The 21,682-nt window shown below is 44.9% G+C and overlaps 3 protein-coding genes across 3 annotated transcripts; all 3 read left to right on the top strand.

Moving 5' to 3' along the window:
• The first annotated feature begins 1,399 nt into the window (after positions 1-1,399).
• LOC117845036 ((+)-neomenthol dehydrogenase) lies at positions 1,400-5,375 on the top strand. The gene is made up of 4 exons (XM_034725911.2): positions 1,400-1,649; positions 1,748-2,036; positions 3,509-3,691; positions 4,693-5,375. The coding sequence occupies exons 1-4, from the start codon at positions 1,591-1,593 to the stop codon at positions 5,086-5,088; spliced, it is 927 nt and encodes a 308-aa protein (XP_034581802.1). The 5' UTR covers positions 1,400-1,590; the 3' UTR covers positions 5,089-5,375.
• Positions 5,376-6,482: 1,107 nt separating this feature from the next.
• On the top strand, positions 6,483-14,170 carry LOC117841725 (probable protein phosphatase 2C 21). Its single transcript, XM_072291403.1, has 12 exons — positions 6,483-7,068; positions 9,233-9,368; positions 9,484-9,547; positions 10,373-10,478; positions 10,650-10,769; positions 11,369-11,385; positions 11,563-11,741; positions 11,828-11,993; positions 12,075-12,151; positions 12,236-12,288; positions 13,169-13,223; positions 13,548-14,170. Exons 2-12 carry the CDS (start codon positions 9,249-9,251, stop codon positions 13,776-13,778), a joined length of 1,188 nt encoding a protein of 395 aa, XP_072147504.1. The 5' UTR covers positions 6,483-7,068; positions 9,233-9,248; the 3' UTR covers positions 13,779-14,170.
• A 313-nt stretch (positions 14,171-14,483) lies between these two features.
• LOC117841723 (probable protein phosphatase 2C 21) lies at positions 14,484-21,676 on the top strand. The gene is made up of 11 exons (XM_034722201.2): positions 14,484-15,453; positions 17,382-17,505; positions 17,634-17,697; positions 18,488-18,593; positions 18,723-18,843; positions 19,344-19,460; positions 19,571-19,736; positions 19,826-19,902; positions 19,979-20,031; positions 20,781-20,835; positions 21,106-21,676. The coding sequence occupies exons 2-11, from the start codon at positions 17,398-17,400 to the stop codon at positions 21,418-21,420; spliced, it is 1,182 nt and encodes a 393-aa protein (XP_034578092.1). The 5' UTR covers positions 14,484-15,453; positions 17,382-17,397; the 3' UTR covers positions 21,421-21,676.
• Positions 21,677-21,682: the final 6 nt, after the last annotated feature.

The raw sequence follows: 21,682 nt of genomic DNA, 5'->3' as shown, positions 1-21,682 counted from the left end.
ACCCTGATGGCCTGGAGAAAACTTTCGACCGGTGTGCTGATATTTTCCTGACGGCCCATGGGCACTCGACCAACATGGGCTCCACGGTGCACAGTCGCTGCTGCTCAAGCTCAATAATTGCGTCCGTTCCAGGAAAGACATTTTCAAATCAAGCCGGCAAAAGTGGAGGTGGAGGCGTGGCGTGGAGCAGCTAGCGCAGCGTGTGCCGAGCGTAGACCATGAAAAATCCCACAGTCTTCCACTAAGCTAAAGTACGTATGGTGCTAGAGCCCTGTTGAAGTCTCGTGAAAATTTATACGTAGCATTTTTACGTGCCGCTTAGCAAATTTTAACCGGTTTCAACTCAGAAGATCGAGCACCTGAGCTAACTATAATTGGCTTTTGCAGAACGCCGTATGCATGTGCATGTTTCTGATAATTCAGGGTACCTAAGTCATTTTCCTTCACTACTTATCTGTTTTGTATATCCTAGTCCTGCATTCTTTTTAGGACCTGCAAAATGCCAAATGGACAACAGCGCTCTTATGTAAGAAGTGATATCTTGGACTTCCTCCAAAGTGATATCTTGGACTTCCTCCTCATTTGTCAGAACCTGTACTTCGAGCTGCATGCACACTGGTGCTACTCCCGATCGCTTTCAGACGCGGCTGTACCGTATCGTTTGGCACCCGTTAGAAGAACCGGTGCTCCAACTCGACCAGTCCGCTCGGTTACGTTGACCGCAACTAATCCCGCGCACTTGCTCCCCACCTCCGCCCACTTGCTCCGTTTGAGTTTCAGAAATTTAGAAGTCACAGACAGCTCACGAGCGAACCTGCCCAACTGTCGATGGGTCGCCTCACTAGAGAAATTTATATTTTTGACACTTCTAACTTCGCATATTCGACATTCTAAAGATTGGCTTCACAAATTTGACACCCACAATATTAGCACATTAATTTACTTGACATTATGCCTTTTTAATGATTAGTGGCTAGCTGCCATGCCTTGCAACCGATGCACCTACGAAGCGAGATCGGTGGCGGCAAGCACCAGTACCATGACGCGTTCTGGGCGGGCAGCGGCGCGTCCGAGGGAGGCTATCACGACACGTTCTGGGCGGGTGGCGGCACGTCTGGTGAGGCGTTCAGGGCGATTGATTTGATCGAACCAGAGATAGAGAGACGCAAGGAGTAGTTTAGTCCTTTCACAATCCAATAAATGGAAAAGGAGGAAAGAAAATTATTAAAGAGGTATAATGTTAAGTAAATCACTGTGTTAATGTTGTAGGTGTCAAATTTGCGAATCTAATTTTTAAAGTGTCAAACATGAGAAATCATATGTTTGGGGTGTCAAAAATACAAATTTCTCCGCCTTGCCGCTCGCAAGCCTTCTTCCCTATATATAAAGGATCCATTTCCCTCGCTGCCTTGCCCTGTCCCTCCTCACTTCACCACCTTCCACACTCCAACAAGCTTAGCTAGCCGTCCAGGGCAGCAGGCCAGCGAGGCTGATCGATTTGTCTTCCAAGCTCCAGGTAGCTGCGGGCTCGCGGAGGATCCATCGAGCTGAGCGCGTAGCTAGGCGACGACGACGGTGACCGGCCGCTCGATGTCGTCGTCGATGGACTGCGTGAGCTCGAAGGACAAGGAGACGACAGATCCACCCAAGTAAATGAATGACTCGCTGGCCGCCTAACCTGGCCTAGCTCATCCGATCTCTCATCTTGAGATGATCTGATGAGACTTTGCCCGTGTACTATTCGCAGGGCGCCGTGGTGGACGGGGGAGACGGTGGCGGTGGTGACGGGCGCGAACCGGGGCATCGGGCACGCGCTCGCGGCGCGCCTGGCGGAGCAGGGCCTGACCGTGGTGCTCACGGCGCGGGACGAGGCGCGCGGGGAGGCCGCCACGGCCGCGCTCCGGGCTAGCATCAGGCCGGCCGGCCTCCGCGGCGGCGCCGTGGTAAGGTTCCGCAGGCTCGACGTCGCCGACCCGGCCTCCGTCGCCGCCTTCGCGTCGTGGGTGCGCGACGAGCTCGGCGGCCTCGACATCCTGGTGAGTCCCCGAGTCCTCCGCCGTCTCGACGCGCGCCGTCGTCGCGCGCCGCCGCGCCTTGCTTGCACCGACCGGCGCCTGGCCGCGTGACGTTTCCCCAACGGTTCCCTCGGGTTCCGGGCGTCTCGGTCGGCTCCGTTCCCGACTCCCGAGTATTCGCTTTGTTTGCCGTTCTCGTTTCACCTTGGCCTAGAAGTAGAAGGGTTTGACTTTCGAAGGTTAGATTATTCCAACTGACACGTATTGCTTCAACTAGTAGTGGAGCACCAACGTGGTAAAGCACTGTGGCCCGTCACGATTGAAGTCTCTATAGCTTTTTAAAATCTTAGCAAGTAAATATAATGCGAAGCTGATGGAGGCTGGTAATTCGGCGGTTAATTGGTCGTTCTACTATGAACGCGAAGGATGATGTCTTTTTCTTGTCACAAAATAGCTAGAACACCACTCAGATTTAAATTCTGATTATTTCGTAGCACGTATTTTATATGCGGCGAAGCTTGACAAATGCAAGCACCGTCAGTCTGTCAACACTCTTACGGTCATGCCTGGATGAAGAAGTCACACATGCCCAATGCCAAAGTCAGTAGTCCAACTGGAGGAGTAAACGTACAAGGTCATGGTAGTCGCTCGCTTGCCACTCGCAGTGATCTTACCATTTCGTTCGTGTAGGCGCCGTGTACCATGTCCTCGGAGTAGCTTGCTAAACTAGCATTATGTTCTAACGCAGCAAAATGTCTGAAGGCAATCTAATTAAACTTCTGAAACAAAGTATATTTACCGCGTCTATTTGGATTATTTCAGAAATCACGAAACCATTTTGTAGTATACAGTTGGACAAGAAGTAGTCACCCCCATGGGACAGCCCTCATGCTCATGCAAACCTGCTGCACGTCTGGTTAGTGTTCAGTTCCAATAAACTAGAACATGTACGGTTTAATAAGAAGCTCATGCTACACGCTACGGCTTTTAAAGGCAGCTACCGCAACCACACAAGTGAGCAAAGCAATGAACCAGTGCGATCCAGATCGTATTTCTTTTAGCCCATGCAAACGCGCAGGTTTTTATTTTACGCGAACTGCTCCCACTACCCCATATATAGAAGGCAAGCTATATATCCCGGGCACCATGAGTCCATGACGATCGAACAGTGCAGCATCACAAGAGCTGTGCTCAGATTACTTAATCTCGAGCCTCTAGTATAGTACTGCAAGTGGCGGCAGTTACCACGTTATTATGATATGGAAGTCGTCACGATCCAGAATCATCCGCAGCATTATTGTAGTGTAGATGATGTACGTAGTAGGTTTCGATCGTATCTTTATATTATTACCACCGCCGTTTGACGTCAGAGAATATAGAGGAAGATCGCCGTTGATTTTCTACGTCCAGACGCATGGCCTGTAATCTGAATTCTGACACTTCTGAACCTTAGCTGAGCCGTCGTTTGCTGCTGGTGGTGGATCTCCATGCAGGTGAACAACGCGGCGGTGTCGTTCAACGAGGTCGACACCAACTCGGTGGGGCACGCCGAGACGGTGCTCCGGACCAACTTCTACGGGGCCAAGATGCTCACCGAGGCGCTCCTGCCGCTGTTCCGGCGAGCGCCGGAGACCAGCCGCATCCTCAACATCAGCTCCCAGCTCGGCCTTCTGAATGTAAGTCACCATAACATGGCCTCGGAGTGCTAAATTTTCGTCGGATGGACCCTTTCTGTCAGGTTGCAAAAGAGTAGTTGTAGCACATAACACATGAGTGAGTGACGGGCAATGTGGCAGGAGAAGAATTGATCGATTACTGTTGCCCTGTCAGGCTGCCACTACCGAACTTTCTCTGCATTTTGATGCTGTTTTTCTCACCAGCAGTAGGATTCAGACAAAACCGCATGCATAACTGAAGAGTCACTAGTTTCTTGCCACTCCGATCACCTGAACACTATGTCAAAAAAAATGCAGCATTAGATTATTTTTCCTTTTTTTTCTTTTTGCTACAATACATACATACATACGTGTGTGTAGTCATAACACTTGACAGCACATAAGGGATACGCTGCACGATGACTAACGATATTGGAATCAAATCTTTACCTGCCTTGTCTGACACCTGCAGTTGCATGTCATGTCAGTTGAAACCATCGTGCTGCAGAGATTAATGATGGCACATGTCTATGCTGACTTTGACCTTTCAAATCAACCCAGTGCCCAATGCCCAATGCCCATCAAATCAACCCCCATCGAGATTATTTGACTAACGGGGCCTAAGCAGCAGGTTGATTAAGGGTGCGAGTACAAGTAGCCTGATTAAGTTTGAACGCCCCTATCACAGAGACAGCGTTACTTCGGTGTCGCTGTCATCGCAGATGATCTCAGCACTTCAGAACTGCCCACTGTCGCCCGTGTTCACACCATGTATGAAATGCCCAAACTCCCAAGCCATGTGAACCAAACTGCAACTAGCCACCCACATGAACAGGAGTACATTGGCATGTCAGTGATGCAAACGTAGCTAATGGCATTCAGATGTCGTTTTGAGACGAAGTTATTCCTAGCAACGTTCCAAGAAAAGATGAACTATACTGACTATCACTGTAGCATGCGTCAGAATGCCATCTCACGTGTCTCCTTTTTTTCTCTCCCTCTCTCTTGGTTGCTGCATGCAGAAGCTCAAGGACCCGTCGCTGCGGCGGATGCTCCTGGACGAGGCGTCGCTGACGGAGCGCGACATCGAGGGGATGGCGTCGCGGTTCCTGGCGGAGGTCGGGGACGGCACCTGGCGCGGGCGCGGGTGGCCCGAGGTGTGGCCGGACTACGCGGTGTCCAAGCTGGCGCTCAACGCCTACTCCCGCCTGCTGGCGTCGCGCCTGACCGGGCACGGGGTGAGCGTCAACTGCTTCTGCCCCGGGTTCACGCGCACGGACATGACCCGGGGCATCGGCAAGCGCACCGCCGAGGAGGCCGGCCGCGTCGCCGCCGGGCTCGCGCTGCTGCACCCCCGCGACCTGCCCACGGGCAAGTTCTTCAAGTGGTGCACGCCGCAGCTCTACTCCAAGTTGTGACGCGGCCGGCCGGCCGGGCCGCTGCTGGGTCCTGACCTCCTGGGGGGAGGGGTGGCTTTGGCTGGCTGGCTGCACCGCACCGGCATGCCCGCGTGCGCGCGGCGTGCAGGTCGTGGTGTGCGGTTTGTGACTTGGTTTGGGTGCACCGCAGGCGTGCAGCATGCATCGTGATTTGCCTTTTACGCGTTGGTGACTGTGTACTTCTGATTTTGGAATGGTGGTGGTAGAGAAATATCAAATATGCCTTCTTTTCTTTGTCTTTTATACATGGAAATGTGCGTCCTTCACTGCAGTTTATTACCGTGCTTCAGTAGTTTTTCTGTACGAGTTTTTCACTCGGGCTGCTCCGCCCACTGATCAGCCAAGATGGATTCCTTCAGAGCAAGCCGGGTATCGCTGATGCTAAACACTTCCCGGTTCCCCTCCCGATTTCCTAAATATTTTTCCACAGATGCATTCGATCTGAGGCTTGAGCTGCGATATATGAAACTGCACATGTACGCTACTCATTCGGCGGTGACTTTAATTTTTCCACCGAAAGAGAAAGTTCCGTCTTTGATTCTCTGCGCTGCTCGGTGATGGTGAGTTGGTGACTAACTGACTATTACCTCCCATTTTGAAATAGAAAGGATTCTGAGTTTATTCTAAATTAAACTATTATAAATTTAATCAAATTTATAAATAATAATTACTATTATTATTATGATATCAGATGAGCATAATTAGATATATTATTAAATGTATTTTTACCATTTTTACTTCTTCTATGTGATGTTAATATTCCTCTCCATAGGTTTTAGGTTTGATCAAATTTAAAGTAGTTTGAATTAGATTATCTACTACCACTAATAAGAAGGCAAGGTCCGCGTCGACAGGCATGGTTCCGCCGGCAGAACCATGGAGGCCCCATGCGTCGACAGGTGGGCTTCCTTCCTCCCTTTGTGCTCGCTCCTTTGTAGTTGCAGCATGCAAAATATTTTTTTTGAATTATATTCTTGTGCTCCTCTCTCTCTGCTTTGGATCTCTCTCTTGACTTTCCTTAGGAAATTTTACTACTCCATCCGTCCCAAATTATATATCGTTTTGATTTTTCTAAGTACATCATTTTTACTATACACCTAGATACAACATATGCATATCTCAAATTATGAATTAAAAAAACTAAAACGACCTGCAATTTGAAACCGACGAAGTATTCTAATTATTTTTTTATCCATTGCTTTCGATCTCTTTCCACTTGCAACTATTTCCTTGAAGCTTACTGTGGAGTTGGAATTTTGACTTGCAAGTTGCTTGCAAACTGCTTGGGAGGAAGCGAGGCCATTAATGCCGGGTGACTCGACTGGACGGTCAACTGTGGGAACCGTGCCCGCCAAGTCGCACCTAGGGGTGTGTTGGACTGCCAGTTTTGGGCCGGATGACAGTAGATCGACCTTTTGGGCCAATTTTGCTCCGAAAATAGGCTGGAACGCGCATCATTGTGGGGCGGCCGTTCCATTCTCTCTCTGTAGCGTGTAGCGATCCTACCTCGTTTCCAGTCGGCGGCGGGTTCTTTCTAAAAATTAAAAAAAATCGGCGACGGCGGCCTCCTCTCCGGCCACCTCTGGCGAGGGGGTGCTAGCTCCGGCCATGCGGAGGAAGGGCAAGGGAGAAGGCTGCGGAACCCTGGTGCGCCGGCGCCGGCGATGGAGAAATGGGACGGGCGGCAGGCAATCGGAGTCCCTCCTCGTCCTCGGCTTACCTCACGCGGGCGCCAGCTGCGCAAGTGGGCGGCCTGGCCAGTACGAGAGGCGTGGGAACCGCACCGGGCACCGGCCCCACGTCGGGCCTTCGTCGAGCGTCCGATCACGCGGGGGCGGCGGACACGATCATAGTGCGAAGCTGGTAGTGCGGTTCGCTGCATGCCTATAGCGCAACTGCCTCTGCTTTGCAGGCAGGAGCAGCATTGCAGCAGAGCAAAAAGGTGAAGCCCGTTTGAAGGTGAGACCGGCCTCCCACTTCTCTCCTCTCCTCTCTCTTCTTCGGGTTCCTCCGCCTCCATCTCCCCTCCCAAAACCCCCGTTCCGCCGCCAAGCCCGTAAGGTTCGTCGATTGCATCCTGCTCGAATCGGAGCGTCCCGTTGCGTGTTGTTGCTGTTGGCGTGCTGCTCGTGCTGTTCTCTTCGTTGTTCTAGATGCACTGCAATTTTTTTTTTGTCTCCGTATTTTTTCCCCCAATCTCAATCTGAGATGCACTTTTGCGGGGGGTTTCACTCCTCTTCGACGGCGCCGCGTGTTCGTGCGGTCGAATTCGCTGCTGCTGCTTGCTTCCGGTTTTGTGGGTTTTGTTTTGGAACTTGGAAGAGGGGCCCGACGAGCAGCGATAGCCCATGGTGATCTCTGTTCGCCTCTCCACCTCGGTTTCTCCTGCTTTAATTTGGCGCATGGGCGCAGCCTTTCGTTCGCCGCTGCTGTTTTGTTTCGACGGGACCAGCATTTCACCGTTGCTGCTGCCGTTGCTTTCGAATTTGGTGGTGGTTTTCCTTGGAGGAGAGGTAGTAGTACTACTTCCGAGATGATTGATCCCTGCCTTGTCTCGCTTATCTGACACGATGCTCGTAATGCTAATCGCAGTCCTTTTTCATCGCCTCTTGTTGTTCTTCCTGATTCTATCCGAGAACCTGCGTGTCCATCGCAATTCGCGACGCGGAGACATCTGCTCGTCTGCCGAATTTTTACTCGTCTGCTCGCTGCGGAACCCTGGTGCGTTTCAGAAGTGGGAATTGCTGCAAGTGGGGGTGCCTTTTTCTTCTGACGGCAGGAGGATTTGCACTGCCGTTCCTCGATTCCTCTTGCTCTTTGCTGCTTCCTTGATGCTAGTGGGACCTCAGCGGCTCCATGCTCTTTATCACTACCCGTCTCGATCCCTTCCTTGTTTCTTGCTTTAATTCTAAGCTGATGTGCCAATTAGAAGTCTTCATTTTTTGCTCGAAATGTGGCTTTACGTGCTCCGCGATGTGCCGTTTGTTCGATCATGACGTGGGGCGATAGAATAGTGATCTCTGCATGCCCACCTCCCTTTTCCTGAAACTGTTGTTTGATTCTTCTCGTATCAGAGGTTTCTGTTCCTTGACGCGGATTATATCGTCCAGATCGAGTGGGTGTTCATTACTCCCTCCGTTTCAAAATGTTGTCGTTTTGGGCTTTTCTAGATACATAGATTTTGCTATGCATAACCCTATATTTAGATATTTAGGTGCATAGCAAAATCTATGTATCTAGAAAAGTCAAAACGACCTGCATTTTGGAAACGGAGGGAGTACAAGATTTGGATGGTGCATTCTTGTCCGTCATCATTTCTTTTTCTTCGTTATAGTAGCTCTGAGCGCTGTACATTGCCATATTTGGCCCAGGATTTCCCCCTGTTTGTTGATGATGATCTGCACTGAAGTTAAACAATCTGTTTTGTCCTTGTTCCTGGAATAACAAGTTTTAGTTCATTTTGAGAATTTGACATGTTGAATAGGGTGTCAATATCTTATTCATGGTTCTTGTTTAGGACTGACTGACAACTATCACATTTACCAATTATCTGCTGGAATTTGCTTTGTTTTCTTGGTTTAGAATTTGGTGTAATGATTTAAGACTGCGAAGCTTTTATGTATTTCAGTTGACGGTACAATCTCATCTCATTTTTTGCTATGATTGTCAAATAAGATCTTACGAACAAAGTAAGTTAAATTAATGCGCCGGAATATCATTTATTTCACATGATATAAGCATCCAAAAATGCATCCAGGGCACTTTGGTAGGATCATTTTAAAAATATTCTTGATGCCTCCTCATTAATTCGTGAAATCTGCAATGCCTCTAGACCAAGGATATAACACCTTAAGCGTTGCCTATTTCCAAAAAAAAAAACACCTAAAGCGTTGAACTTGCAATAATGGCAGATCTATATACTTTCTTTCTGTAATCTAATCCAAGCTCTATAGTTCTACATGCAGTAACATCTTTGTTCTAATTATAGTATTTTCAATTCATGATTTATCAAGCTTGCTGAGTATTTATGCAATTTGCAGTGCAGTTTCAGCACACCTATTTCTTCTCTGATTTTTTTAGTGGAGTATTGCTATAATGTTACATTCACACTAGAACGTTTCAGGAAAGCAAACCCGGCTATGGGCGCATCTAGCAGCCGGGATGTTGAAACATCAAGGACTACTGAAGGAGGGGAAAATGTCAGAATCAAGTATGCAGCAGCATCTATGCAAGGTTTTGGTATAGAAATGGAAGATGCTGTGAGTAATCTACTGTTACTTCTAAGATTGTTGGTAGAATTCTTCTGAAGCATCCGATTGATTTTCTAGTAACTGCATGGAAATACTAACCCTAATCTTCGCCCTTATTATGCAGCACACAGTTGTCCCAGATCTAGATCATACCACATCTTTCTTTGGTCTTTATGATGGCCATGGAGGTTTGATCTTGGTTGCCATCTTCTTATAACAAGTTTGCAAATTTTTGTCTATTACCATATCTTATCATGTCAAGCATCAGCTAAATCTGCATGAATTTTTCTTCTGAACAGGCAAATCTCATGGAATTAATTCATAGTCTCTAGAAAACATTGTGGTGTGCATGTGTTTGTTAAATTGTCTGCATGCTCACTTAGTAGATTTTTTTTGAAGTTGTAGGTTTCATCTCCAGCTTCCATGCTCGTAATACATAAATTTAATGACATTGCATTTTGATATGCTTAGGTGGGGAACCCAAATATGAGTCCTTAGATTGGTATGTTGCTTGACATTTTTTTATTTAGGCTTCCAGGGTCAAGAGACTTGGCACCTATATCTGAAGGGAGTCTTGAGTTAGAATAAAAGAGTTGTTACATTTGTATATCAATTATTAGATATAGTTATATCTTCAACCGTATAGAGCTGTATGCCTGTATATCAAATAATTGCATTCCAGATTAGCTGCACCAATTGCAAGAGCATTTCAGTTAGTAATGGAAAAAAAAGGAATTTACAAGGGTCCAAAATTCACAAAAGGGAATGGAAAGAAAGAGCCATGAGAATAATTATGATAATCACAGTATTATTTCATTGACAAATTCTTGTTTTAGCAATATGTTTGACTGTCAATATTGCTTTCTCTCCTATGAAGCTCTTTCTTTTATTGGCTGTGCCATGAAGTAATGATTAAGCTTCTGAGTACAGTAGGATTCCCTATACGTGTTCAATATGTAGCATTTACTACATAGATAAAATGGCCATACTGAACTGTTTGTGTTCTGTTTCAGGAGATGAAGTAGCACTGCTTTGTGCGAGACTGTTTCATGTTGAGCTCCAGGTCCATCCAAACTATCAGAGTGATCTAGATAATGCAATCAGGAGTGTGTTTTCCAGGTTATTCCTTAGATGATCAATCCTGTAATTCAAATCTTTGGTCCATTTGTTCTGTCCTTTTTTTCCTACTAGGAGTTGAAAGGGCCAACATCGTCTCCATCTTTTTCTTGCATTTTGCATACGCAAAACTGCAAATACGAAATGTGTAATTTGTTTGCTTACTTGTTGCAGAATGGATGAGGTGTTGCAACAATCAAATGTATGGAGAGAATTAGTTAATCCTCCTGGTGGTAGTGGCAATTTTCTACACCGTATCATATGTCCTATTGCTAACCCTTGTACTGCAAAACGGTAATATGTCAATTCCTGAATGTTATTTAAGGGGGCGTTTTCTTCCACTGACTTATTTTTAGCACGTGTCACATCGAATATTTAGATACTAATTAGGAGTATTAAACGTAGACTATTTACAAAACCTATTACATAAGACGAATCTAAACGGCGAGACGAATCTATTAAGCCTAATTAAGCCTAATTAATCCATCATTAGCAAATGTTTACTGTAGCAACACATTGTCAAATCATGGACTAATTAGGTTTAATAGATTCGTCTCGCCGTTTAGATTCGTCTTATGTAATGGGTTTTGTAAATAGTCTACGTTTAATACTCCTAATTAGTATCTAAACATTCGATGTGACGGGTGCTAAAAATAAGTCAGTGGAAGAAAACGGGGCCTAAGTATACATCTGTTGAATAATTTGGTCAAAGCTTTATCTATTGAATATTATGCATAATATTATCTGTAGAAGGAACTGAAAGGATGGGTATGATATGGAGGATCTCGCTCTTTCCGAAGATGTGCTTTGAAGTTGGAAAACATATATTTAACTACCTAGATTCAATTAGATGTTATATGATTATATCTAGTGCCTGGTTTACTAAGTTGCAGGCCAAAAATATTGTTAGGTTCTCATTGCAGCTTAGTTGTTATCCTACTACACAGCTAAGGTATCACCGGAGATATCACCTTTTTGTTTGGGCTCATCATTTCTTTAATATACTATAGGCACACAGAAAAAATACAACACCCTAACCTCGGAGTTTTTTCCAAGCCTATTCCTTGCTATGCGTTTCTTTCATAAGATTACCATTTTATAATTGTCTGTTTTATACATCACTTTGTGTCTTTTTATCCTCAGGAAACTCCTTATATACCACCACAGAATACAGGAAGCTCAGCAAGTGTAGCTGTCATTAGAGGCAACCGGGTCATTGTTGGAAATGTTGGAGATTCTCATTGCGTAGCCTCAAGGGATGGCCAGGTGAATGATTTGTTTCTTGTCAAATGTTATAACAAATGCATTCAAGTGGTGACTGAAAATTATGCTTGTTTCCACTGCATCAAAAGGCAATTCAATTATCCACTGATCACAAACCACGCCATCGGGGTGAAATACGGAGAATACAAAGAGCAGGAGGAAAGATAGACATTGATCAGCATGTTGTGAGAGAAGCAGGACGAGTGATTGGCTTCACTGTCTTTAGAGGAATGCTAGCCACCTCCAGGGCAATTGGTATAGTCTTTACCTGTTTTCCTTTTGTCACTTTGTATGTAATATAATGCACTGGAATTGATGTCTATGCTTACAATTCAGGTGATTTTGTATTCAAGCAGAACAAGAGTTTGCCTCCTGAAGAACAAATTGTGATATGCAACCCAGACATTCGCAATGTGAGTGTGAACAAAGTTATTTTTAGCAGAACACAAATTTGTTGTTGGTGCGATCTGATGGGAAATGGCATGTTTCATTCTTAGATGGAGATAACCAATGATATCGAGTTTCTTGTCATAGCAAGTCGTGGTATATGGTAAGTCCTCAGCTAAAGATAAGTAGATAACAGAACTGAATTATGCCAGTTAATTTTCTTTTCTCCTAGGTGCAAAAAAGAATGCAGAACATATAAAGTCCACATGTCAGCTAGTAGCTTGCATTCTCGTTTCCTCTCAGTAGTTTTAATTGGGTCTAAGACAGTAGTGTTAATCCACAATGATCTATAAATTTTCGTTCATTTAATTGTATGCAGCTTAAACTGGTTTCTTTCGAGGCCACCTATACTTTTGCATGATTTCTGGAGTAGGTATATTTTAATGACTGTGGAGAGCTCTAAGTTACCACGAGAAAGAAATGTTTTCCAATCCCTATGTTAGCCAGTGCTTCCTATTATCATTGAACATCATGATTTGTTATTTGCTAAGCTTAGCTAGCTGAAGATGATAGGTCAGACATATTTGATTTGTTCTGTAAGACCTTTCTTCAGGAAGCCTCTAGATTTTGGGCCAGAATTCAGATGTAAGCAGTAAAAATTGTGCAGTAGGATATTCTTTTGCCCACAGTTATATGCTCAAATGGGAGAGTGATAATAGTACAATATTGAACTCAAGTTTACCGCAATCTGCTATATAGCTCATGAAAAACCTAGAGTCGTAGACAGTTGGAGCTCGTGGTGAAGAACAACACAACAGAGGATGGGTTTTTGTACTGATCTTCTCAATTTTCCATTCTTCCTTTATGTGAGCTTCAGAGCTTGGAACATGTAACAACCTTTCTTTCCTTCTGAAATGAGAAAGCAGAGACCACCTGCCTTTTTGCCCCAAAAAACCTAGCCAGTAGTATCCAATGCATATCGGATATGATTTTGTTTAATCCCTATGCTAATGTTGTGTGCCTCTTGTTTTCTTTTCGGGCAGGGCATCTTTGACATGTCAGGATGTTGTTGATTTTGTACGCGAGGAGTTTGAATACGTGAGTTTTTTCCCTCATCTTTTCTGTCTGTCATGCTGTAGTGATACATGAAAGGAAATTCCCGACCGGATGAAGCAACTTTTACTGGGCACAAGTAACAGTTTACCACTGAACATATGTCCCATACCTAAGAGATTAATATCTGAAGTCTACACTTGAGAGCACATCATGTTTTGAATCTATGTTTCTTTTTTTTTGGGAGAATCTATGTTTCTTTTGCTGTCGCAGTTTTGTTGCCTGCTATTTTTTTAAAAAAATAAGTTTTAAGAGTTGATGGAAAAATTGTTGCCCTGAACATGCACTTTGTTTGTCTGAGTAACGCAGGGAGTGACTGACCTGCGCGTCATCTGCGAGAGGCTCTTGCGCTACGCCCAGCCGACGGTTTTCGACATGACCGTCATACTGATCCAGTTCAAGCACGACGCCCCTGATGACGCCGAGGAGACCGAGGAGGACAACGACAGCCAGGAGATCAAGTCTGATGCCAGCGACGGCCAGGAGATCAAGCTTGCAGCCAGCGACGAGGAGCAGCGGCCCTTCGCTCCGAACGGCTAGACAATACCAAGAGCGCTTGAGATCGTGAGAAGTAAGCAGAGAGCATAAAACCAACGGTATTAGCCGAACTACGGCAGAGTTTTCATTTGGGTCCTGAGAAGGGGGAATAAAAGCTCTCCTGGGATTTTGCAGGTTTTCTAGACAGTGCTGGTTACTTTTTTACCCTGGTCAAAGACAGCGAGGGTTAGATGATAGATCCGTTGGTTTTATGCTACTGCGTAGTAGGATGATAACATTTTAGTGCCCTTTCTCTCTTATTACTCGAGTCGAGTAGTGTCTTCTGCCGTGCTGTGGGTACGTTCCAGAGCAGATTTTGCTTGATAATCTGAATTCTGAGGTTGGATCTTGAACTTGAAGGTTCTTAAACGAGTTATTACTAACACTGCTTCGTATGTTAGTTTTTGTAAGTATGTTCTGATACATCTGATCTGAGTTATAGGTAAATTTGATGGTCAGTTTATGTCAGGCATTTGATTTGGCTCCAAACAAAGGGGGTGTTTGGGAGGTATGAGCTAAATTCTAGCTCCTGTCACATCGGATGTTTAACACTAATTAGGAGTATTAAACATAGTCTAATTACAAAACTAATTGCACAACCCCTAGGCTAAATCGCGAGACGAATCTATTAAGTCTAATTAGTCCATGATTTGATAATGCGATGCTACAATAACTATTCGCTAATGATGGATTAATTAGGCTTAATAGATTCGTCTCACGATTTAGCCTCGAGGTTCTGCTATTAGTTTTATAATTAGCTTATGTTTAGTTCTTCTAATTAGTATCCGAACATTCGATGTGACACGACTAAACTTTAGCACCTGCTATCCAAACACCCTGGGAAATTGAAACTGTGAATGCAATGCATCATGCATGGGATACTTGAATTGAACTAGCCCGATCCACGACGAGAGTTACTTGCTTTACCCGAGGCCCAATGGCCCATCTTTCTTCTGTCCGAGTTTTACACGTGGAGTCAAAGAGCCTCGTGGCCCATCGACCGCCCACTCCACCAAACTCCCAATCCAATCTGCGGGGCGGCGGCGTTAGCTCCGGCCTCCGGCCATGGTGGAGGCTCCACCAAACGCCCAATCCAATCTGCGGGGCGGCGGCGTTAGCTCCGGCTTCCGGTCATGGTGGAGGCTAGGCAGGGGAAGGTGGCGGGGAGGGTGAGCCTGAACCCGAACCCTGCGGCGGCGTTCGCTTCGGCCACGGCGGACGCCGGGTTAGGGGATTTCAGCGGCGTCGGTCGGCCCAGTGCGACGGCGTCGGCGCCTCCGCGGTCGAGAAATGAGACGGCTGCCTCTGCCTGTAGCCAGGAGCCCAGGAAGCGCCGGGAAATCCGGAATCCCTGCTTCCCTTACGTCACGCGGGGCCCGCGCTGCGGTCGAAGCAGCCAATCACGGGCGCCCACCTGGACGCCAGCTGTGCCGGCCGGCCAGGGCGAGGCGCGTCACATGTGGACTGCCCAACCCCACACTGGGCCTTCCTCGAGCGTCCGATCCTGCGCGGGCGTCGATCGGACGGACGAGTCGCGCCCCGGGCCACGGAAACGAGAGCCTGCGTCGTGCGAAGCCGGTGGCGTGGTGCGGTTCGCTGCATGCTTATAGCGCAACCGCTTTTGCTTCGCAGGAGCAGAGGAGCAGCAGGCAGCAGTGGAAAAGGTGAAGCCGTGAAGGTGAGATCGGCCTCTCCTTCCCCACCCTCCTCTTCGCGTTCCTCCGCCTCCATCTCCTCTCCCCCAAACCCCTGTGAGATTCCTCGATCGCTTCAATCCTGCTCTGATTGAAGCGTCCCGTTGCATGTTGTTTGTTGGTGTGCTGCTGCTCGTGCTCTTCTTCTCGTTGTTCTCGATGCACTGCGATTTTGGCTCCGCGTTCCTTCTCAATCTGGATGTACTTTTGCGGGGGTTTACTCCTCTTCGATCGAGCTCTGCGTTGGCGTGGTCGCACCCGTGCTTTTGCTGCTGCCGTTTGCTTTTGGTTTGGTGGGGGGTTTTTGTTGGAAGAGAATGGGGAGGCTGACGAGCACCGATAAACCCATGGTGACCTCTGCTTCGCCTCTCCTCCTCGGTTTCGCCTTCTCTGGCGCTTGAGCGCACCCATCCGCTCGCCGCTGCTGTTTTTGTTTCGACGGGACCAGCATTTCGCTGTTGCTGCTGCCGTTGATTTCGAAGTTGGTGGTGGTGGTTTTCCTTGGAGGAGAGGTAGTAGTACTACTTCCCAGGTGATCGATCCCAGTTTTGTCTCTCTTCTCTGACGCGATGCTCGTGATTTTAATCGCAATCCATTTCGCTATATGGATGCCTCTTGTTGTAGTCCCTGATTCTCGCAAGGACCAGCGTGCGTATCGCAATTCGCAACCAGGAGAAATCTGTTCGTTGCCTCGTTTGCCGTATTTTTTACTCGTTTGTTTACTAGTTTGTGCCCCCAGTTTTGGTGCCTTTCAGAAGTGGAAATTTCTGCATGTGGATGGCTCTTTTCTTTTCTGATGACGTGAGGATTTGTACCGCCGTTCCTCGATTCCTCTTGCTCTTTGCTGCTTCCTTGATGCTAGTGGGACCTCGGGAGCTCCATGTTCATGATCCCAGCCCGTCCCCCGTCTCTTCCTTGTTTCTTGCTTTAATTCCTAGGCTGGTGTGCTGATTAGGAGTCTTTTTGTCGCTCTTTACATACTCAACGATGTGCTACTGCTGTCTGTTCGATCTTTATGTGGGGCGATGGAACAGTGACCTCTGCATGCTTTGCTCCCTTTTAGTGAAACTGTTGTTTGATTTTCTCGTATCAGAGGTTTCTGTTCCTTGATGCGGGTTATTTCTTCCAGATCGAGTGACTGGTCATTACAAGATTTGGATGGTGCCTTCTTACCGGTGATCGATTTTTTCTCTCTGTTATACTAGTCCAGGACGGTGTGAATTGTCATTTTTTGGGCCAGGATTTTAACCTGTTTAATTATTCTTGGTTGATGATAGTATGAACTACAAATTTCAACCATCTCTTCTTGCGAAAAAAGGAGTTCATTGTGAGAATTTGATGTGTTGAACAGGGTGTCCATATCTTATTCATGGTTCTTGTTTAGGACTGACTGAAACCTAATTTTCTGCTAGTCTTCACTTTCTGTCTCGGTTTATAATTTGCTGTGATGATCTAAGACTGAAATTTTATGTATTTTTGTTGACAGTAAAATTTTAATTCATTTTATTTTGCTATGATCTTAGGAGCAAAAGAATCTACATAAATGCACCTGATTATGGTTACTTTCGCATAATATAAACATAAAAAATACATTCAGGGCATGTATCTATCATTTCAAAAATATTCTTGGTGCTCCTCATTAATGCTTGAAAATTAGAGGGCCATTGTACCTAGATATGACCACTTAATTGTCGAACTTCTAGTAGTGGCATATCTATATATTAAATTTTGTAGTCTAATCCTAGTTCTACATACAGTAACATGTTTATTCTAATTATATTTTAATTCATGTTTTATCAAGCTCTTTGAGTATTTATCCTTATCCGCAATGCAGTTTCAACACACTTTGTTTCTTCTCTCGTTTGTTAGTGGAGTATTTCTATAATGTTATATTCACAGTAGAAACTTTCAGGAAAACAAACCCCGCTATGGGTGCATCTAACAGCCGGCATGTATCAACAACTGGAGGAGAAAATGTCAGAATCAAGTTCGCAGTATCATCTGTGCAGGGTCAGAATGATAAGATGGATGATGCTGTGAGTAATCTACTGGCCCTTCTAAATATTATTGGGAGAGTACTTTTAAAGTATCTGATTGACTTTCTAGTAACTGGAGTGAAATACTAATCCTAATATTCCTCATATTTACCATTCTTATTCTGCAGTATGCACTTGTCCCAGATCTAGACCATGCCACATCTTTCTTTGGTCTTTATGATGGCCATTCAGGTTTGATCCTGATTGCCATCTTCTTATATTAAGTTTCCAAACATGTCTTCTATTACCATAACTTATCATGTCAAGCATCAGTTAAATCCTCACAGTATTTTCTTCTCAATGAGGAACTCTCAAGGAATTAATTCATAATCCTCTAGAAAACGTTGGTAGTGTGCATGTGTTTGTTAAATTGTCTGCATGCTCTCTTTGGATATTTATTATTAAACTTGTAATTTTCATATTCAGGTTCTATGCTCATAATACCCAGTGCTTTAATGATAGTACCATTTGGCATGCTTAGATGAACCTAATTATGAATCCTTAGAGCTGGTGTATAGCTTGATATTTTTTATTTAGGCTTCATGATTAAGATACTTGGCATCTACCTCTGGTAAGGGAGGGTAAATTAGAAGAAAAGAGTTGTTGCAGCTGTTTATTAGCTATAGTTATATTTTCAGATTAGCTGCGCAAATTGCACAGTTTATTAGCTAGTTTATGGAGCTGTATAGAAAACAAATTTTTATTCCACATTAGCTGCGCCAATTGCACAGGCAATTCAGTTAGTTATGGAAAAAGTGGGGGAATTACAAGGAATAAAAATTCACGAAAGGGGCTGGAAAGAAGTCCTCATGAGAAATATGTTGTCCAATGTATGCTCTCTCCTATTAAGCCATTTCCTTTTTTTGGCCATGCCATGAAGTGATGATTAAGCTTCGCATAGCAATACTCATCCAATAGGTAGCATTTTACTACATTAGTGAGATAAAATGACCATACTGAAATGTTCTTTTTCCTGTTTCAGGACCTGATGTAGCACTGCTTTGTGCGAGACTGTTTCATATTGAGCTTCGCGTCCATCCAAACTATGAGACCAATCTAAATAATGCAATGAGGAGTGTGTTTTCCAGGTTCATTGGTTGTCTCCTTTTTGTACGATAGGAGTTGAAAGGGCCAATGTGGTCTCCATCTTACTCTTGCATTAGTTGCATACACGAAATTGCAAATATGAAATACGTAATGTTGCCTTCTTGTTGCAGAATGGATGAGCTGTTGCAACAATCAAATGAATGGATGGAATTAGTTATTCCTGCTGCTAGTAGAAATTGGATAAGGCGTCTCATAAAAGCTATTGTTATTGACACTTTGCACTGCAAATGGGTAAAATATCAACTCCTGAATGTTATTTAAGCATGCAGCGGTTCAAGAAGTTAGTCAAAGCTTTTTATGTTGAATATTTTGCATAATATATCTGTAAAAGGAACTGGAAGGATGGGTATGATATGGGCAGTATTTTGTTCTTTCTCAAGATGTGCTTTGGAGTTGGAAACAATTTATTTAAGTACCTAACCTAGCTTCAATTAGATGTTACAACTATGCTTGGTTTACTGAATTGGATGCCAAAATCGTGTTTGAGAAAAAAAAAAGTTGGAGGCCAAAAGGTTTCTTATTAGGTTCTGAGTCCACCTTGGTTGTTATCCAACTCCCCAGTTTAAGGTATCACCGGAGAGATCACTTTTCTGTTTGAGCTCAATATTGCGTGATCCATTACCACAGCCCCACCACCCCTCAAGTTTTTCCAAGCCTCTTCCTTGCTATCCCTCTCTTTCATAAGATTTTATAATTGCAGTTTCATCCATCACTTTGTGTTTCATCCTCAGGGATATATACCACCACAAAATTTAGGATGCTCAGCAACTGTAGCTGTTGCTAGAGGCAGCCGAGTGACTGTTGGAAATGTTGGAAGTTGTCGTTGTGTAGCCTCAAGGAATGGTCAGGTGAATGATTTGTTTCATGTCAAATTTTGGCTATAACTACTATATCATTTTCATAACAAATGCATTCAGGTGGTGACTAAAAATTATGTTCGTTTCCATTGTATCAAAAGGCAATTCAGCTATCCACCGATCACATACCAAGGAATCGGGGTGAAAGACGGAGAATTCAAAGAGCAGGAGGAACGTTAGAATTGGATAAGTACGTTGCGGTGGAAGCATTACGAGGGCCTGGCTACAGGGCATATCGAGGAATCTTAGCCACCTCCAGAGCGATTGGTATAGTCTTACTCTTACCTGATTTCCTTTTGTCATTTGTATGTAATATATTGCACTGAAATTGATCTCTATGCTTGCTTACGATTCAGGTAGTTTTGTATTCAAGCAGAACAAGAATTTGCCTCCTGAAGAACAATTGGTGATATGCAATCCAGATATTCACTCTGTAAGTGTAAACAAAGTTGTCTTTAGCAGAGTACAGATTTGTTTTGTTGGGAGCTATCTGATGATTTCGTTGTTAGATGGAGATAACTGATGATGTCGAGTTTCTTGTCATAGCAAATTGTGGTGTATGGTAAGTCCTTAGTGAAAGATAACAGAAGTGAATTGTCAGTTAATTGTCCCATAGGTCGACAAATTAATGTAGAACACAAGTGCACATGTTAGTAGCTTGCATTCATGTTTAAGTTTTAATTGTATTTATCCAGAGGGATTTGTACATTTTTCGTTCAGTTAACAGTATGCTGCTTAAACTGGTTTCTTTTGGGGAATATACTATTACCATCATCATACTTTTGCACGATTTCTCTGGAGTAGGTATATTTTAAGCTGTTTACATGTAACTACCATGGAGAGGTCGAAGTTACCACGCGAAATAATTTTTCCATTCCCTATATTAGCTAGTGATTCCTGATATCATTGAATCATGATTTGCTTGGCTTGGCTTAGCTGAAGACGACAGGTCAAATATATTTGATTTGCTCTGTTAGAGCTTGCTTCAGGAAACCTCTAGATTTGAGCCTGAATTCAGAGGTAGTAGGTGGTATAAGTTGTGCAATACGATCTGCTTCTGACATAGTTTTATGCTCATATTGGATAATGCTAATGTACAACATTGAACTCAACTTTACTGCGATCTTCTATATAGCCCATGGAACACCTAGCCGGTGAAGAACAATACAACAGAGGATAAGAATAAGGACGATAACTTAGAGTTTTTTACAGATCTTCTCAATTTTCTTTTTTTCTCCTTTATCTGAGATTCAAAGCTTGTGGAGGCAGTGCACCTGACATTATGTGTGCCTCTTGTTTCTTTTCTGGCAGGTTATATATGACATCTCAGGGTGTGGTTGATTTTGTACACGAACAGTTGGGATCCGTGAGTCTTTCACTCATCTTTTCTGTTTGTCATGCTTATATAGTGATACATGAAAATAAATTCCCTACCGAATGAAGCAACCTTTACTGGGCACAACCGCACAAGTAAAAATCTACCTCTGAATTTAGATTACCGTTTGAATTGCTGCCTACACTTGAGAGATCACAACATGTTTTGAACATATATTTCATTTGTTGTCACAGTTTGTTTCCTTGACAGAAAAAACTGTAACCCTGAACATGTGCTTTGTTTTGTCTGTGAGCAATGCAGGGGGAGACCGACCTGCGCGTCATCTGCCAGAGGCTCGTGCGCCGCGTACAGCCGGCGCGTCCCGACGCGACCGCGATGCTGATCCAGTTCAAGCATGCCGCCCCCGACGCCGCCGAGGGGAGCGAGGAGGACAGCGACGACCAGGAGATCAAGTCTGATGCTGGTGATGAGGGGCAGCAGCCCTCCGCTCCGGATCGCGAGACGGTATCAAGAGCGCTCGAGTTCGTGAGAAGCAAGCAGAGAGAGCACAAGGGGGAAAATCTTAGCGGCGCTACTGCACAGAGTTCTTCCTTGAGAAGAAGAATGCCCTCCTAGGATCTTGCAGGTTTTGCTACAGACAGTGCTGGTGAAGTTTTTACGCTTGGTCGAAGACAGAGAGAGTTAGGCCCACTGGTTTTATGCTAATGCGTAGGATGATAACGTCTTAGTGCCCTTTAATTTTTCTCATACTCGAGAAGCGTCTTCTGCTGTGATGGGTACGTTGCAGAGCAGATTTTGCTTGCTGTTCTGAATTCTGCTGTTGGATCTTGAAGGTTCTTAAACGAGTTGATGCTAGCACACGTTTGCAGTATGTTCT

The sequence above is a fragment of the Setaria viridis genome, chromosome 1 (assembly GCF_005286985.2).
Source record: "Setaria viridis chromosome 1, Setaria_viridis_v4.0, whole genome shotgun sequence".
NCBI lineage: Eukaryota > Viridiplantae > Streptophyta > Magnoliopsida > Poales > Poaceae > Setaria > Setaria viridis.
Note: the sequence above shows the minus strand (reverse complement) of the source record. Positions and strands in the feature narration are given on the sequence as shown.

Excerpts from the sequence above, each read along its gene's own strand:
- LOC117841723 (XM_034722201.2), top strand. The coding sequence starts at position 17,398 with ATGGGTGCATCTAACAGCCGGCATGTATCAACAACTGGAGGAGAAAAT. Across the intron at positions 18,594-18,722 it reads ATGAGGAGTGTGTTTTCCAG|AATGGATGAGCTGTTGCAAC; the intron begins GTTCATTGGTTG and ends TTCTTGTTGCAG. Across the intron at positions 19,737-19,825 it reads AGCCACCTCCAGAGCGATTG|GTAGTTTTGTATTCAAGCAG; the intron begins GTATAGTCTTAC and ends CTTACGATTCAG.
- LOC117841725 (XM_072291403.1), top strand. The coding sequence starts at position 9,249 with ATGGGCGCATCTAGCAGCCGGGATGTTGAAACATCAAGGACTACTGAA. Across the intron at positions 9,548-10,372 it reads TCTTTATGATGGCCATGGAG|GAGATGAAGTAGCACTGCTT; the intron begins GTTTGATCTTGG and ends GTTCTGTTTCAG. Across the intron at positions 11,742-11,827 it reads TAGCCTCAAGGGATGGCCAG|GCAATTCAATTATCCACTGA; the intron begins GTGAATGATTTG and ends CTGCATCAAAAG.
- LOC117845036 (XM_034725911.2), top strand. The coding sequence starts at position 1,591 with ATGTCGTCGTCGATGGACTGCGTGAGCTCGAAGGACAAGGAGACGACA. Across the intron at positions 1,650-1,747 it reads GAGACGACAGATCCACCCAA|GGCGCCGTGGTGGACGGGGG; the intron begins GTAAATGAATGA and ends TACTATTCGCAG. Across the intron at positions 2,037-3,508 it reads TCGGCGGCCTCGACATCCTG|GTGAACAACGCGGCGGTGTC; the intron begins GTGAGTCCCCGA and ends ATCTCCATGCAG.